The sequence below is a fragment of the Giraffa tippelskirchi genome, chromosome 5, assembly GCF_054371585.1.
Source record: "Giraffa tippelskirchi isolate mGirTip1 chromosome 5, T2T-mGirTip1v1.2.pri, whole genome shotgun sequence".
NCBI lineage: Eukaryota > Metazoa > Chordata > Mammalia > Artiodactyla > Giraffidae > Giraffa > Giraffa tippelskirchi.
In genome coordinates, this window is record NC_137279.1 from 128,205,127 (window position 1) to 128,224,126 (window position 19,000).

A 19,000-nucleotide genomic window follows, 5' to 3' on the forward strand; every position below is an offset into this window, starting at 1 on the left:
TGGTTTAATATCAGTTTATATGAAGAAAAGAACTATAAGTTTTAGTCAACCACCAACAAACCCAGAATGAGCCAAAAGAACATGATGGGACATATTCAACCAAAGAGAGGTAACACAATCTTTCCTTGCAACAACAGAAGCATAATACCTAGAACTTTTAACAGCCTCATTATATTGTCAGACTATGCCTGGAAACACTGCATTTTGAAATCATGGCACCATATATCAAGAGTCAACTTTCAAAAACTGAAGAGCAACAAAGAGAGAATTTGGAAAACATGTCTGTCATAAAGAATGTTTGATGTGAATGGAGATTTTAGCCTAGATGAGAGAACACTTGGTATGTCACTCAAGAGAGTGGGGAATATGATTATTGGATTTAACTATTTTAAGAGCTACCTCTACAAAAAATAAGATGCATGGGTTTAGTTTCAAAGAGCAGAACCAGAACCAGTGATCAGAAATTAAAGGTAAATTTCTAAACATTCTTAGAACTGTTTGCTGACTCGCTTATTCAGCAAACATTTAATGATAGATAAATAAAACTATGGCTTCTAATCCTCCCCAATTTTCTTTACTGATACTTTCATGCATTTACAATTTACCATCACTCCGATACCACAATAAGTAACAAAACTAAAGTAGACAATATAAGCAATTAAAAACTAAGGGCATTAAATAACTGTATTTACTTACTCTCCAGGGCCTCCACAATAGCAGTAACATTGCTGGACATTGGTTTTATGACCTGCATCCCACTCAAGGTCTGCCACACTATAGGGTAATGTCTGCTTCATGACTTGCAATGCTTTGGCATTTGGTCCTTTCTTAAGCGCACCACCCCTCTATATTAGAGGGAAAAAGTTATTTAAAAGAGTGAAGGATAAAATTTTAAATATAATTCTCTAATTTTAAAATGCTTCTGAAACTTCCAAAGAAATTTTCATTCTAAATTTCCTACCATATCACAAACTGTTTGACCAATAATAATCTTTATTTATTTTGCTGTCTTTTCTTTCAAATTACTGCCCCAATTCCAAGATCACTATCAGAAAATAAGTTCAAGAATAGTTGCAAGTCACTTAAGCATCATTAGTCAAACAATAAGCAGTACCTCTTCCTACCCAGCACTGACTGCTCATTTAATTCAGATAAACTTTCAACGTACACAATCATTATGTTGATAGTGCCTTACAAATCCATTTAGGGCGTTAGCCCAAAACACTTAAAAGATACCTTTGTTGTTGTTGCAAAAACACACTGTCGACAGAGCCATTTTTCATCTGAATCAATCACACTGGAATCAATATGAGGTGTGTGACACAACTGATGATATCCTTAATATCAAAAAAAGCATAAAGCAAATTCTATTTTATTAATAAATACTGCAACACAATTTAAAGAAGGCATTTTAGTATTCTCTTTCCTACATTAATATATTTATAACTGATGACTATGGTAAGAGCTTCAAATTACCAATGTAAAGAATTTTTAATCATTAATCTTCAACAGGAGCATTAAGTATATAACAAAACGTTTCCACAAGATTAAAACAAATCAATGCTTACCTTGGCCACACTTATCACATATAACCATTTCATTGGGAGCTTCTGAATACTCTTCTTGACATATTGTACAGACCATTTCCCCACTTCCAGTGGCTCCTGAAATATTTAAAATATACATAAAGAATTGTTCCATATAACAAAACTACTTTTTTAACTCAGAGAGCAGCCCATGCTGGCAACATGTTTCCCAGATCATAATGGTATTTTCTCAAGGCCAAGTACTATACACAAAACACTATCTCTCTGCTCCCTACCTGTGTTCTCACCTTTAACTGAGGATACCTTACTGTCTGCCTTCACAATTTAATCTGCCTTTTGGCAAAGGGCATAATTTAAAATGCTCTCAGGCAGGATCCCTTACCATTCACTTCCAGTGTTTCCCTCATCCTGGGAGGTGGGAAAAGCCAATGTTTTTGAACACTAGAACAACTCTCCAGAACACACACCTAACCATGCACATGTACTCACTCACCCTACACTGCATAACATCATGAGCCTAAAGATCCATCAATGACTCCTTACTCTCAAGATCCAGAACATTTATTTTTACTTACTAATTAACAAAAAGGAAAGGCTGAACACTAATTATCAAATCTCCAGCTTCTGAAATATGGAAACATGGTGTCAATGTACCCTAAACAATACCACACTGCAACAAAAATGAGGGGTTCCACCATTAATTTTTTACCTGAATAAGTTATCTCTTCCTTAAACATTTATATTCTAAAAACAATTTTATTCCACCAAATTTAGAATTTCATCACTTTTTGTGTTAAAATTTATGTTATATTACAATTATTATATTATATTACAATTATATTATAATTATTATATTGCAATTATTTATAATAATCTTCACTTTCATGCACTGGAGAAGGAAATGGCAACCCACTCCAATATTCTTGCCTGGAGAATCCCAGGGACGAAGGAGCCTGGTGGGCTGCCGTCTATGGGGTCGCACAGAGTCGGACACGACTAAAGCGACTTAGCAGCAGCAGCAGCAGCAATTTCAATATACATAAAATATTATTACACACATACTTTATTCACATACCAACAATAATAAAAATGTATAATTTTGTGCTATGAGCCAGCACTGCGTTAGGCTCTTGATAATATTATTTTGTTTAATTCTACAATTTATTAGATAAATATCCTATCTATATAGAAGAATTAAGACTCAGAAAGATAAAGGAACTATAGTTCAAGGACCCTTAATCACAAAGTATCAAGGGTAAAATTTAAACCCAGATACACCATATTCTCTCCACTGTGAGCTGCTTCTTTTCACTAATACTATACGTAATGTTTCTTCCATCAAAAGAACTTTTCACACTGTAGGTTTCAAAGAGTGTAACTTTTTTTTTTTAATTTGGCTGCGGGATCTTAGTTGTGGGTTCTAGTGGATCGAACCCAAGCTCTCTGCATTGCGAGCACGGACTCTTAACCATTGGACCACCAGGGAAGTCTCTCGAAAGTCTAACTTCTAATAGTTGTATGATATTCTTTCCAGTAGAAATAACCAAATTTACTTTTTTATGACTATTCTTAGACATGCAGGTTACCAAATTTTTGCTTTTTTTTTTTTTTACATTTTTCCATTTTTGTTTTGGCTCTTGTCCTCTCTCCTCTCCAGCTCTGTTCACATAGCTGGATGTGGCTTCCCACAGTTTCTCAGTTTATAGTTCCAGTCAGGAGAGCAACCAGACTACACCTAGAACCTCAGTCCAAATCTGCAACTTCCTGGAAAAGGAGCAATAGGCCCAGATTGCAGCAGGTGCCTGATCTCTCATTATAACCATGTAGACTGTTGTAGGGGAAGGCAGTTCCTCAGAAAAGAGGGTGCTGATCCAGAAGATGTGTGTTCACCTCAAGAAAACAATCCTGAGGCAGCAGGGAATTGCCTTTACTTGTGAAATCCAGTGTGTCTTTTTTACCATCAAGTTTACAAAAACTTTCTGTGTAGCTTATTAGCCTTCTCAGTCTCTCTTACTCTAAGCCCAAATGACTATAAAGCCATTTCATCTTAGATGTGCCCAATTTTTTGTTGTTGTTAAAGCTACAGGAAACATTTTTCGTCTGGATTTTTTACTTCTGAATTATTTCTTTTGAATAAACTGCTATAAATGAATCTGTTGTATAGATGAAAGCATGGAAACATTTTTATGCATAAAATGCCTTTTTATGCATTTAATGCAAATACCCAAATAGAAGTTTAATATTGCTACCAGCAGTGTATCATTTTCACAGAAACCATAAAAAATAGGTATTAAGGTCAAAAATCTTTTTAAAATTATTTAATGGTTTTAACATGGTATCTGTTGTAATGCACATTTCTTTGATTACTAATATGACCATACATTGCTTTTATTTACATAAACTTTCTAAAAGAATCTTATTAGATAAGTAAAACTACTATAATTTATTAAGTCGTTTTGATATATAACTACTACATGCAGGATTCTTACAGGAAGAAAACTATTAAAGCTACACTCCACACCAACATCTGCCATAATGCAATCTCCAGGTTCACTTCCTCATTCTATAGCAACTCCAAGTTATATGTGTGCTACTTTCTAGGCGTTAGAAAGAATTAAATGGCCCAAGAGCTATCTAAGAATAGTAAAAGGAGTCAGCAAGGAAAAAACAATCACAGGCTACTGAACTGACATACTGAGTATGCCACATGTAGGACACGACCCCCTCACTTCCACGACAACCTTCCACCTCTATGTACAACTGGTTTTCTTCTTCCTTTATGGAAGGAAGGGTGAGAGAGAAGGAAGAAAGAGAAAGACCTTTATATTTAACTCACAGGAACCTCAAAAAGGTGGAGAAGTTGAAAGGGACACATAGCTAATAGAAGGGGAACAGAATCAGTATCACATGTTTCAGTTCCACTAGAAGGATCCATATTTACAAACTAAGAAAAGGGGGATAATTCTGTATGCAGGCTAATAAGAGCTATTTAGTATCACTACTATTGGAGACATCCTATGCTCCTCCTATTCCTTTTCTCACTGACTCCTCAATTTGAGATTCAAAATATCATTTAGCCCTTTAAATAGATCAGTCCTAAAAACTGTAAAAAAAATTTCTCTAGAAAAACATTTTACTAAAGTTAACAGCTATTGAACTCTCCATCTAATTCCTAAGTACCATGCATAAAAATGGCAACTAGAACATTCTAATTCCATTACAAAAACTTTTTATTCTTTAAAAAAAATTAAGAGTGAAATCAAGAATATGAACACAGCAGTAACCCACCATAAAGTCGCACCTCGGATTCAAATTAAAAACCCAGTTGATAAATACTTCAAAGAATTTGTCTCCTTTCTACATGAGGAGATATAAAAATACCTAACTGCAGACTCATTAACAAATTACAAGGATACCAAAACTGGAGCTTTAGTTTGCAGCTAAAGTACTCGCACTTTTAATATTCATAATTTTTCATAAATATAGCACTTTCATGAAACAGATACCTGGGAAAATGCCTTTATTTAACAGATTTAAAGGCACACAACAATTATAGTTTGCAAAAATAAAAAGCATTACAAGAAACATACCTATAACCAAACCAAAGCATACCTGTAATCATTTCTATTTGTATCCAAATATAACCTAGTTTTCTCATCTAAATATAAAAATTCATAGCTAAGCAGTAATTTTAAACTATTCTTAATGATGAGTATTTCTAGTATTCTAAAGCTATGTACTATATCCTAATCCCCCAAAACATCTGGCAAATAGTATGCTCTCAATAAATATTAGCTCTCTATATAACTTCTTACAAATACAGGCAAGTAACAGTTAAGGTGAAGCCCAAAGTATTACTCATATTAATGGCTAAAATTTTTCTTCAAAGTTCTTAGAAGGGCCCTAACAGTAATTTACACATGTGCATCTGTCCTCTAATCTACTCTTATCACCAGGGCAATTCTTGATCTTATCATCTATAACACAGATAACTCCTTGAAGACTCTAATACCGCCCTGATTTTTTTTTAAGTTATCTTAATACACTGTACTAAAGAGACAACACTAGAAAATGACAAGCTGAAGAAAATAAAATTTTAGTGTAAATCATGTCCAGGAGAAACAGTAGCACCTGCCTGTTTGAATGTCCTTCCAGAGAACCCAGGATTTAGAACTGTCTTCAAATATGATGAAGCAGCTCTGTTTCAATATGTTTATCTGGAAAAGAGGAAAACTTACAGTGATTTCTTTTAAAACCAAAAACAATCTTAAATTTAAATCCAAGATTATTAAAAGTTTACTGCAAAAACAGCAAAAGATGTGTTAAGGTAACTTGCCTTTTTGATAGTTCCAAGATAAAACAAGCCATCTGACCATCTAGCTAGGACATCCTGACCCTCTTCAAATTTACATGTTGGCTTTTTGACTTTATGTCCATCCTGTAAAGACAGCTTGGTCAAGGATGTTGGGGTCTTTTGGTTTCGACGTAAAGGAGACCGCTTGTGGACCAGTGAATTACCTGCCCCTGTAGAGTCTCTGTTTAGGAAACAAATAATCACATATAAGACTGCTTTACTTATAAAGCTTATTTTATACCAATCATGTATTTATCAAAATGTTTTATCCATTAAAAACCTTATATTTAGGGAAAACACTAACAAGTACCTCAAATCATAAAACTCTCCAGAAACAAAGAAGCTTAAAACAAAATTATAGCAGTTGTCAATATTCATTCAGTGTCAACCCAAGGGAGCCCAGGATTCAGCAACCACTCCAAGCTAACACACTCAGGAAAGCTATCATCAAAATGACAGCTATAAGTTGAAGTGGGTAGGCCATGGTTATGAGCAAAAGATCCCTTGAATCTCATATTTAGGTTTTTTTAAGTATGTATGCATTTATTTATTTGGCTGTGCCAGGTCTTAGTTGCAGTACACAGGATCTGGGATCTTTCGTTGCAGAATGCAAACTCCTAGTTGCAGCATATGGGATCTAGCTTCTTAAACAGGAAGGGAACTCAGTTCCCTGTATTGGGAGTGCAGAGTCTTAGCCACTGGACCACCAACGGAGTCCCTCATATCTGTTTAGATAAAATAAAAGAAGCTGCATGACATAATTTCATAAGCACTTGATAAAGAATAAGAATGATTATGTCCACTACTATATATACGATAAACAATAAGGACCTACTACATAGCACAGGAAATGATATTCAATATCTTGAAATAACTAACAATGGGCAAGAATTTTAAAAAGAATACATATATAGGGATTGCCCTGGCTGTCCAGGGGTTAAGACTCAGCACTCCCAATTCAGGAGGCAGAGGTTTGATCCCTAGTCAAGGAACTAAGATCCCACGTGCCGCCCAGCCAAAAGAAAGAAAAAAAAAAAAGAATACATATATACACACATATCATATATATACACTAACTGAATCACTTTGCTGTACACCTGAAACACTAAGTCAACTATACTTCAACTGAAAAAAAGATTATGCCGCATGTAGTTAAAATACACTAACCAGTGACTCTGGGTAGTTGGGTATATTTAACTCATTGGAAGGGTAGTCATGACCTCCCTACAGGATATCACTACTGAATGAAGCCTTGTTCACTGATGGGAATGTATCACAGTCCCTCAGATATACTGATTTCTAGAAGTTTAAAAAAATACTGAGAGCCACCAATTTTTACAAAATCATATTTAACTGAGAAGCCAATTGTAAGATCACTTACATTTTCTAAGCATAAGACCCCAAAATTATATACTCCAAAATTACATTGTAACATGTATCAATACTGCATAAACAGCACAGCACACCACTATCAGCCTTCATAAACATAACCCATCAATATTTGTTTGGTCTCATCCTCCCAATTTAGACTTTTAACTAATTAAACATACAACAATATGTAAAACTAGGTAGATGATCATTCTAAAACAGTATAAAAGTTAGGTAAAGACGAAGTAAGTAGGGAAGAAAAAAAGTTTCCAATTGGGAATACCTATTTTCAATACCTAAGGATACACAAATTCTGGGAAATTCTGTCACAAACCACAACATGAATAAACCCTGAAAACATTATGATGAAGTAAAATCAGGCAGACAAAAAAGACAGATAATGTATAATTCCACTCACATGAGGTAATTAAGGTAGTCAAACTGATAGAAACAAGAGTAGAATGCTAAGTTCCAGGGGCGTTGGAGGAGAGAAGTGTGAAGTTAGTGTTTGTATACCAGTGGCTGGTTCATGTTGATGTATGGCAGAAATCAACACAATATTGTAAAGCAATTATCCTCCAATAAAAATTTTAAAAACTAAATAAATAAAGGGTATAGAGCTTCAGTTTCAAAGATACACTACATTCTAAAAATATCCAAAGGAATAGTGACTGATATTCCACATTTGCTAAAAAACATTAATCTATATAACCAAGAAGTTAAACAAACTCCAAGCAGTATAAATTCAAAGAGATCTACATCTAGACAAAACACAGTAAAAATGTTGAAACCCAAAGAAAATCTTGAAAGCAGGAAGAAAAATAATTCTTCACATACAAAGAAACCCCAGTAAAGCTAACTTCTCATCAGAAACACTGAAGGCCAGAAGGCAGTGAAATAACATATTCAAAAGAACTGAAAGGGAGGGAAAAAACTGTCAATCAAGAATCTTATATACAGCAAAACTGTGCTTTCAAAAATGAAGGTGAAAAAAAGATACTTCCAGATAAACAAAAACTGAGAGAATTGTTGCTAGCAGAGTTACCTTAGAAGAAATAAAAGTTCATAGGGTTGAAATTAAGTAAACCAAGGTAGAAATTCAAACATGCACATATGTACACACACACACAAAATAAAAAACAAAGAACACTAGAAAAGGTAATTAAGTAATCATAAAAGGCAGTATAAATGCATATTTCCTCTAAAGCAAACATATGGAACAATATGTACATAATTGTATTGTTAAGGCTATGACATACAGTAATGTAATATATTTGACAATAACTGCACAAAAGGTGGTGGGAACAAAACTATATTTAAGTAATGACACCAAATAGTAGCTCCAACCCATAGGGACAAAGCAAGAAAATTAAAAATGGTAAGTAAATATAAATGAAAAGAATATGTCAAGAAAGTATCTACCATATAACCCAAGCAGTCACTGTTTCAAGTAAAACTAATGTTTCACGAAAAAGCTACTAGTTCAACCAGCAATTCAAACAATGGCATAAATATCTTACATGGACTTCCTATTCTGTCACACATAATATTAAAAATCTAAACTCAAGGTTAAGATTAAGTGAAAATAATGTTTCATCAAGAATGTTCCCTGGTAGTATAGTGGTTAAGAAGAATCTGCCCACCAAAGCAGGGGACAGAGGTTCGATCCCTGGTCCGGGAAGATTCCACATGCCTTGGGGCAACTAATCTCATTTGCCACAACTACTGAACCCATAAGCCCTAGAGTCCATGCTTCACAACAAGAGAAGCCACCACAATGAGAAGCTTGTACATGACAACCATAGTAGCCCCCAGTCACAGCAACTACAGAAAGCCCACACACAGCCACGAAGACCTAGCACATCCAAAAATGAGTAAAATTTTTAAAAAAGAACGTTCTTAAGTGCAATAGGGTTTCCTGTGCGTGTGTACACAGTGTTTTTGTTTAACTGTGAGTGCTCAAAAATAAGTAATACTAGCACACGTTGGTGCCTTGTTTCATGCTAAAGCATACAGTAGTTTGACCAAACACTGGTTTTACACAATCATACAAACGTCAATACAGTGGGGAAAAGCAAGTAACATATTATTATTATCATGAAAACAGTTAAGACCTTGCAGACCACCTGAAAAGATCCATGGATCACATTTTAAGAGTCATGCTCTAAAAATATATATTGCCATATACTGTTGTCAGGTCAACATCAGCTGAAGAAAAAGCTCTTCAATACTATAATTAGATGATTTAAAAGACTTAAAAGCCTGACAAGATGAGTGATAGAGAGAAGTAAAAATGGAAAATGAGTCACGATAATAAATTTTATCAGCAGGAAAGCTCCATATCAGGCTGAGAGTTTTCTCTCTCAAGAAAACAATATCTTCAAATCACAGTATGAAAATGACTCTATTAGCAAGCAACTTTCTAGAAAGCTATAAATTCAATGGTCACAGAGAGACTTGCTTCCCTTAAAGAAACTAAAGCCTGAGCAATATAATTAATTATGTGTGAGAAATAACCTCATCAGAATGCCAGGGTGACTACAAGGACCTAGAATCTTCCAATTCTAGAGTCTTGATTCCTTCCTTCCCCTTCCACCACTTTCTCTTATTTCTTTCCTCCCATTCATAGCCAAACTTTTGGGAGAAAGTTATACACATTTAACTGTCTCTGCTCTTACAGTCATCCCCCTATTTAGTCTGAAATTAACCGCAACACACACCACCACTCTCCCACCCAAACATTCTACCAAAGCCAGGAAATGTGTTTTACTCTTCTGACAGCTATATCCTCAATGCTCTATTATAGGGTACGGTACATAAAGCTCAGTAAGGTTACATGGACTTTATAAAGTTCAAATTCAATTAAAAAAAAAACCTCTGTATGTAATGTTTTTTTTCCTAAAAATGTATCTATGCCAAAATAATCTCAGTTTTGCTCTAAGAATAAGAATAGACTCTAATTTACATTCTAAGTAAAATGCACACCAATATTTTATCAATATAAACATGTAGAACATATATCATGTATTATCTGAAACTACTTTAATAAAGATATTTTGTAAAAGTATTATCCTACTTTAAAATTCCTCTTCCCAAAGAAATTTTAGAGAAAACAAAGTAAGAAGGGGTAAATGACCCATAACACTGAACACCACAACTCAAACATAACTAGGATAAACAATGTACATCTTCCCTTTTCCCCTGTTACTGTCAGTGATTACTTCCTTCCTGTCTAGAATGTATCCATTATTAGAAGTTAAACTAATTTTTCTAATTTTAGAATGTATTACTTCCTTTCTGATTACAAAGGTAAACATGGAGCTGGTTAAATAATATAAAAATATACACTCAAAAATAAAATTCCCTTCACTGTGTATGCTGCTCTATAATTTTTCTCACATAACAATATATCTTAAGTCAATGTAATGTCCATCTGTATAAATATAAAAGTATGCAAGATAATCTTTCCAACAGCTGCTAAGCTCCTTTCTGACCACCATACAACTGAGGAACATTTAGTATTTTCCAATGTTTTAGTATTACTATTACAGGCAATAATACAAAGTTCACCCCTTTACACTTTAGTTTTAAAGTGTTCCAAATACTATATAGCATAAATTCAAAAAGAATTGCTATATCAAAAATATGCATTTTCCCCTTTTATTGTAGAACATTATAAATACATGCAAACAGAAGAAGAGATTAAGAAGTGACAAGAATACACAGAAAAGCTATACAAAAAGGGTCTCAATGAGCTAGATAACCATGATGGTGTGATCATTCACGCAGAGCCAGACATCCTGAAGTGTGAAGTCAAGTGGGCCTTAGGAAGCATTACTGCGAACAAAGCTAGTGGAGGTGATAAAATTCCGGCTGAGCTGTTTAAAATCCTAAAAGATAATGCTATTGAAGTGTTGCACTCACTATGTCAGCAAATATGGAAAACAGCAGTGGCCACAGGGCTGGAAAAGGTCAGTTTTCATTCCAATCCCAAAAAAGGGCAATGCCAAAGAGTTTTCAAACTCCTGTACAACTGTGCCCATGTCACATTCTAGAAAGTTAATGCTTGAAAATCCTTCAAGCTAGGCTTCAGCAGTATGTGAAACTGAGAACTTCCAGATGTAAAAGCTGGGTTTCAAAGCTGCAGAGGAGCCAGAAATCAAACTGCCAACATCCGCTGGATCATAAAAAAGCAAGGGAGGTTCCAGAAAAACATCTACTTCTGTTTCATTGACTATGCTAAAGCCTTTGACTGTGTGGATCATAACAAACTGTAGAAAGTTCTTAAGAGACAGGAGTACCAGACCACCTTACCTGTCTCCTGAGAAACCTATATGCGAGTCAAGAGGCAACAGTTAAGAAATGGACATGGGGCAATAGGAACATATATATCAATAATTACTTGAAATGTAAATGGATAAAATGCTCCAATCAAAAGACACAGATGGGCTGAATGGATACAAAAACAAGACCCATATATATGCTGTCTACAAGAAACCCACTTCAGACCGACCTAAAGATACATACAGACTGAAAGTGAGAGGATAGAAAAATATATTCCAAGCAAATGAGAAGCAAAGAAAGCTGGAGTAGCAATCCTCGTATCAGACAAAATAGACCTTAAAATAAAGAATATTACAAGAGATAAGGAAGGACACTACATAATCATCAAAGGATCAATCCAAGAGGAAGACAGAACAATTGTATATACCGATGCACCCAACATAGGAGCACCTCAATACATAAGACAAACACTAACAGACATAAAAGGAGAAATTGACAGTAATACAATAGCAGTAGGAGACTTTAACACCCCATTCACACCAATGGACAGATCATCAAAACAAAATTAATATGGAAACACAAGTCTTAAATGATATATTAGATGAGATGGATCTCACTGATATCTTCAGGACATCCCATCCAAATGCAAAAGAATACATCTTCTTCTCAAGTGTACATGGAACATTCTCCAGGATACACCACATCTTGGGTCACAACTCAAACCTCAGTAAATTTAAGAAAATTGAAATCATATCAAGCATCTTCTCTGACCACAAAACTATGAGACTATATATCAATTACAAGGAGAAAACTAAGAAACACAAACTCACGGAGATAAAACAACACATTTCCAAATAACCAACAGATCAATGAAGAAATAAAAAATTTCTAGAAACAAACGACAATGAAAACAGGACAAGTCAAAACCTATGGGATGCAGCAAAATCAGTCCTAAGAGGGAAGTTTATAGCAATTCAATCCTACCTCAAGAAACAAGAAAAAAATCAAATAGACAATTGAATAACTTTACACTTAAAACAAGTGGGAAAAGAAGAACAACAACAACAAAAAAAAAACACCAAAATTAGTAGAAGGAAAGAATCAAAGATCCGAGCAGAAATAAATGAAAAAGAAATGAAAGAAACACTAGTAAAGATTAATAAAAACTAAAAACTGGTTCTTTGAGAAGATAAACAAAATTGACAAACCCTTAGCAAGACTTATCTAGAAAAAGAGAAGAATCAAATCAACAAAACTAGAAATGAAAAAGGAGAGGTTACAACAGACAATGCAGAAATACAAAGGATTATAAGAGACTATTATCAACAACTATATGGTAATAAAATGGATAACCTGGAAGAAATGGACAGATTCTTAGAAAGTTCAATCTTCTAAGACTGAACCAGGGAGAAATAGAAATTATGAACAACCCAACTACAAGCACTGAAATTGAAGCTGTGATCAAAAATCTCCCAAGAAACAAAAGCCCAGGACCAGATGGCTTCACAGGAGAATTCTATCAAACTTTTAGAAAAGAGCTAATGCCTATCCTTCTAAAACTCTTTCCAAAAAATTGCAGAGGAAGGAACACTTCCAAACTCATTCTACGAGGCCACCATCACCCTGATACCAAAACCAGACAAAGACAACACAAAAAAGAAAACTACAGGCCAATATCACTGATGAACATAGATGCAAAAATCCTCAACAAAATTTTAGCAAACACAATTCAGCAACACATCAGAAAGCTCATACACCATGATCGTTGGGTTTATTCCAGGGATGCAAGGATTCTTCAATATACGCAAATCAATCAGTGTGATACACCATATTAACAAATTGAAAGATAAAAATCATATGATCATCTCAATAGGTGGAGAAAAAGCCTCTGACAAAATTCAGCACCCATATGATTAAAACTCTTCAAAAAACGGGCATAGAAGTAACCTACCTCAACATAGTAAAGGCCATACATGATAGGCCTACAGCAAACATTATTCTCAATGGTGAAAAACTGAAAGCATTCCCCCTAAGATCAGGAACAAGACAAGGGTGTCTGTCCACTTTCACCACTATTATTCAACATAGTTCTGGAAGTCCTAGCTATAGCAATCAGAAAAGAAAAAGAAATAAAAGGAATCCAGACCGGAAAAGAAGAAGTAAAGCTCTCACTGTTTGCAGATGACATGATACTGTACATAGAAAACCCTAAACATAGTATCAGAAAATTACTAGAGCTAATCAGTGAATTTAGCAAAGTTGCAGGATACAAAATCAATACACAGAAATCATTTGCATTTCGATATACTACCAATGAAAAATCAGAACAAGAAATTAAGGAATCAATCCCATTCACCATTGCAACAAAAAGAATTAAATATCTAGGAATAAACTTACCTAAGGAGACAAAAGAACTGTACACAGAAAATTGTAAGACTGATGAAAGAAATCAAAGAATGACATAAACAGATGGAGGGATATTCCATGTTCCTGGGTAGGAAGAATCAATATTGTGAAAATGACTATAGTACCAAACACAATCTACAGATTCAATGTGATCCCTATCAAATTACCAACGGCATTTTTCACAGAACTAGAACAAAAAATTTCACAATTCATATGGAAACACAAAAGACCCCGAATAGCCAAAGCAGTCTTGAGAAAGATGAATGGAGCTGGAGGAATCAACCTTCCTGACTTCAGGTTATACTACAAAGCTCCAGTCATCAAGACAGTATGGTACTGGCACAAAAAGAGAAATACAGACCAATGGAACAAGACAGAAAGCCCAGAAATAAACCCATACACCTAAGGTACCTTATTTTTGACAAAGGAGGCAAGAATATACAAGGGGGCCTCTTCAATAAATGGTGCTGGGAAAACTGGACAGCTACATGTAAAAGAATGAAATTAGAACACTTCTTAACACCATACACAAAGATAAACTCAAAATGGATTAAAGACCTACATGTAAGACCAGAAACTATAAAACTCTTAGAGGAAAACATAGGCAGAACACTCGATGACATGAATCAAAGCAAGATCCTCTATGACCCACCTCGTAGAGTAGCAGAAATAAAAACAAAAGTAAACAAGTGGGACCTGATTAAATTTAAAAAGCTTTTCCATAGCAAAGAAACTATAAGCAAGGTGAAACGATAACCCTCAGAATGGGAGAAAATAACAGCAAATGAAACAACTTACAAAGGTTTAATTTCAAAAATATACAAGCAGCTCATACAACTCAATACCAGAACAACAAACAACCCAATCAAAAAGTGTGAAAAAGACCTAAACAGACATTTCCCCAAAGAAGAAATACAGATGGCTAACAAACACATGAAAAGGTGCTCAACATCACTCATTATTAGAGAAATGGAAACCGAAACAATGAGATATCACCTCACACAGAATGGTCAGAATGGCCATCATCAAAAGTCTACAATAAATGCTGGAGATGGTGTGGAGAAAACGGAACACTCTTGCACGGCTGGTGGGAATGTAAACTGATACAGCCACTACGGAAGACGGTAGGGAGGGTCCTTAAAAAACTAGGAATAAAACCACCATATAACCCAGCAATCCCACTCCTAGGCATATACCCTGAGGAAACCAAAATTGAAAGAGACACATGTATCCTATTGTTCACTGCAGCCCTATTTACAACAGCTAGAACATGGAAGCAACCTAGATGTCCACAGACAAACGAATGGATAAAGAAGTTGTGGTACATATACACAATGGAATATTACTCAGCCATAAAAAGGAACACTTCTGAGTCAGTTCTGATGAGGTGGATGAACCTAGAACCTATTATACAGACTGAAGTGAGTCAGAAAGAGAAAGATAAATATCGTATTCTAACGCACGTATACGGAATCTAGAAAAATGGTACTTAAGAACTTATTTACAGGGCAGAAATGGAGAAACAGACATAGAGAATAGACTTATGGACAGGGGAGAGGGGGCAAGAGGGTGAGATGTATGGAAAGAGTAACATGGAAACTTACATTACTACATGTAAAATAGACAGCCAATGGGAATTTGCTGTATGACTCAAGAAACTCAAACAGGGGCTCTGTATCAACCTAGACGGATGGGATGGGTAGGGAGGTCCAAAAGGGAGGGGATATATGTATACCTATGGCTGATTCATGTTGAGGTTTGACAGAAAACAACAAAATTCTATAAAGCAATAATCCTTCAATTAAAAATAAATAAATAAAATTTTTTTAAAAAAAGAAATGGACATGGAACAACAGACTGGTTCAAAATTGGGGAAGGAGTACAACAAAGCTCTATTTTGTGACTCTGCTTATTTAGCTTATATGCAGAGTACCTCATACAAAATGCCAGGCTGGATGAATCACAAGCTGGAATAAAGATCGCCAGGAGAAATAACAACCTCAGATATGCAGACGATACCACTCTAATGGCATCAAGTGAAGAGAAACTAAAGAATCTCTTGATGAGGGTGAAAGTTCAGTTCAGTTCAGTCACTCAGTCGTGTTCGAATCTTTGCAACCCCATGAATCACAGCACGCCAGGCCTCTCTGTCTATCACCAACTCCCGGAGTCCACCCAAACCCATGTCCATCAAGTCGGTGATGCCATCCAGTCATCTCATCCTCTGTTGTCCCCTTCTCCTGCCCCCAATCCTTCCCAGCATTAGGGTCTTTTCCAATGAGTCAATTCTTCCCATGAGGTGGCCAAAGTATTGGAGTTTCAGCTTCAACATCAGTCCTTCCAATGAACACCCAGGACTGGTATCCTTTAGGATGGACTGGTTGGATCTCCTTGCAGTCCAAGGGAGTCTCAAGAGTCTTCTCCAACACCACAGTTCAAAAGCATCAATTCTGCGGCGCTCACCTTTCTTCACCGTCCAACTCTCACATTCATACGTGACCACTGGAAAAACCATAGCCTTGACTAGACGGACCTTTGTTGGCCAAGTAATGTCTCTGCTTTTAATATGCTAACTAGGTTGGTCATAACCTTCCTTTCAAGGAGTAAGCGTCTTTTAATTTCATGGCTGCAATCACCATCTGCAGTGATTTTGGAGCCCAAAAAAATAGAGTCTGACACTGTTTCCACTGTTTCTCCATCTATTTCCCATGAGGTGATGGGACCAGATGCCATGATCTTAGTTTTCTGAATGTTGAGCTTTAAGCCAACTTTGAAATTCAACATTTTAAAAACTAAGATCATGGCATCCAGTCCCATCACTTCATGGCAAACAGAAACAGAAAAAGTGCAACAGTGGCAGATTCTATTATCTTGGGCTCCAAAATCATTGCGGATGGTGACTGCAGCCATGAAATCAAAACGCGCTTGCTCCTTGGAAGGAAAGCTGTGACAAACCTAGAAAGCACATTAAAAAGCAGGGACATCATTTTGCTGACAAAGGTCCGTCTAGTCAAAGCTACCGTTTTTCCAGTAGTCATGTACGGATATGAGAGCTGGACCATAAAGAAGGCTGAGTGCCAAAGAATTGATGCTTTTGAACTGTGGTGCTGGAAAAGACTCTTGGAGACTCCCTTGGACTGCAAGATCAAACCAGTCAATCCTAAAGAATATCAACCCTGAATATTCACTGGAAGGACTGATGCTGAAGCTCCAATGCTTTGGCCCCTAATGCAAAAAGCCAACTCGTTAGAAAAGATATTAATGCTAGGAAAGATTAAGGGCTGGAAGAGAAGGGGATAACAGATGTTGAGATGGTTAGATGGTAATATTGGCTCAATGGACATGAATTTGAGCAAACTGCGGGAGATAGTGGAGGAAAGGGGAGCCTGGCATGCTGCAGTTTCATGGGGGTCACAAAGAGTTGGACATGACTTAGTGACTGAACAACAATAAACAAAACAAGTGTAATGAACCATCATATATTCACCATCCAGTTTCAATTATCATCTGTGATGGGTATTTCATTTAAACACCTCATTTCCCCCAAAACCACATTATGTATATATTTTAATGTGACACTTATTGTCAAATGAATCTCAAAAATGGTACCAATCAACACTCTGACCGGATCAGAGAAGTTACTTGATGGCCCACACCTTCTCCGAAAAGGAGTACTTCTCCAAAAAGGAGTATCATCCTTTTGCTATTTGACAACACACACACACACACAAGCACAAATTTCTATTTACATTTCTATTACTGACAACTTTTTTTTTCCCCATAAATTTTTAACAATTTGTGTTTTCTTGAAACTCCAGCTGATGTTCTTAGCCCGTTTTTAAAGCTGAAATGTTAATCCTTCCCATAATGATTTTCAAGAGCACCTTATATATTTCGAATATAATACTTTGCTATTATACAGTTGGAAATATTTTTCCCAGTTCATATCATGTAAAAGTGCCTTGATAAATAGACTTTTTGATCGGGAAAGTATTAACTTCTGGATGCTCAGTTGACCCTGGTCAATAGCTACAAAGCTGTATCACTCATCTTGCATCAATGCTAGGCTGCCTCTCATGTTTAAGTTAAATTTACACAGAAAACCAAAACAAACAGAAGAAGTTGGTTCACCTACCCTTTCTTTAAGCTCTGTACTCCCTACCTTTGCTCTTGGTAATGAATGCTCAACACTCATTAAACCTCCAGTCCATACCTTCCTTTTTACAGGATGTTAAAAGTGTATAGAATACAGCTACCCCCAAATGGAGTTGATGCAGGCTAAACTTCACAATATTAGGCAGTTAATCTTTAGCATATGAGTTCAATGCAATTCCACTTAAAATCCCAGCAGGTTTTTCAGAGGTAAAACACTTCAGAAAATAAATGTGAAAAACCAATAGAATTGCTAAGTCAATCTTCAACAGGAAGAACAAAGAGGGGAAGACTTGTCCTATCAGATACTGTGACATATTCCAGAGAAAACTGTTCTGTACTGGTAAGAATCTACATAACAGCAATGCAACAGAACAGGTATTTCCAAAACACATCTATTTACAGGAAACTGTTAATGATAAAAATGATACTACAAATCCATACAGACAGGATATATTATTCATTAAACATGTTTTAGAGAAACTGGCTCACTTAAAAGGAAAAAAAGTTGTATTCCTAGTTCACAATACACAAAAAGGTGAACTCCAGATGGACCACAGACATAAAAGGTAAAATACAAAACATGAAATCTAATTAGAAAATGTAGAATAGTTTTGATCTTGGAAGTGAAGCACAGATTCAAAAACATGGCAAGATTCTGCAAAAGTGTAGATGAAAACAGAACAAAATTTATAGCAAATTATCATTTATGCAAACATAAAATGCACTTTTAACACCATACATAAGAACACATACATACATAAGAATATATTTAATAAGAATATATTAATTATATTTAAGTGGGTATGTTAAGACAATTGGTAAATGAGAGCAGGGATTTGACTGAGGATTGGGGAAACTAGACATATACTGGCTATAGACTTGGGAT

General features: G+C 35.6%; 2 protein-coding genes across 19 annotated transcripts in view; one reads left to right on the forward strand and one right to left on the reverse strand.

The window, feature by feature from the left end:
- TMED5 (transmembrane p24 trafficking protein 5) overlaps window positions 1-19,000 on the forward strand; it is an 84,957-nt gene that overhangs the window by 61,388 nt on the left and 4,569 nt on the right. The window lies entirely within an intron of this gene.
- MTF2 (metal response element binding transcription factor 2) overlaps window positions 1-19,000 on the reverse strand; it is a 75,972-nt gene that overhangs the window by 24,613 nt on the left and 32,359 nt on the right. For 7 of the 17 annotated variants that reach the window (XR_014052574.1, XR_014052576.1, XR_014052575.1 and 4 more), the window contains 5 exons: window positions 5,884-6,082; window positions 5,683-5,764; window positions 1,569-1,664; window positions 1,237-1,337; window positions 697-845 (listed from right to left, as the gene is read on the reverse strand). Coding sequence is in view for 13 of the 17 variants with exons in the window: in XM_081486341.1 (XP_081342467.1) it covers window positions 697-845; window positions 1,237-1,337; window positions 1,569-1,664; window positions 5,683-5,764; window positions 5,884-6,082 (627 nt within the window). In the remaining 4 variants the exon portion in view is untranslated. Of the gene's footprint in view, window positions 1-696; window positions 846-1,236; window positions 1,338-1,568; window positions 1,665-5,678; window positions 5,765-5,883; window positions 6,083-19,000 lie in introns of all 17 variants that reach the window. The other 10 variants (XR_014052577.1, XM_081486346.1, XM_081486347.1 and 7 more) reach the window with 8 other exon arrangements.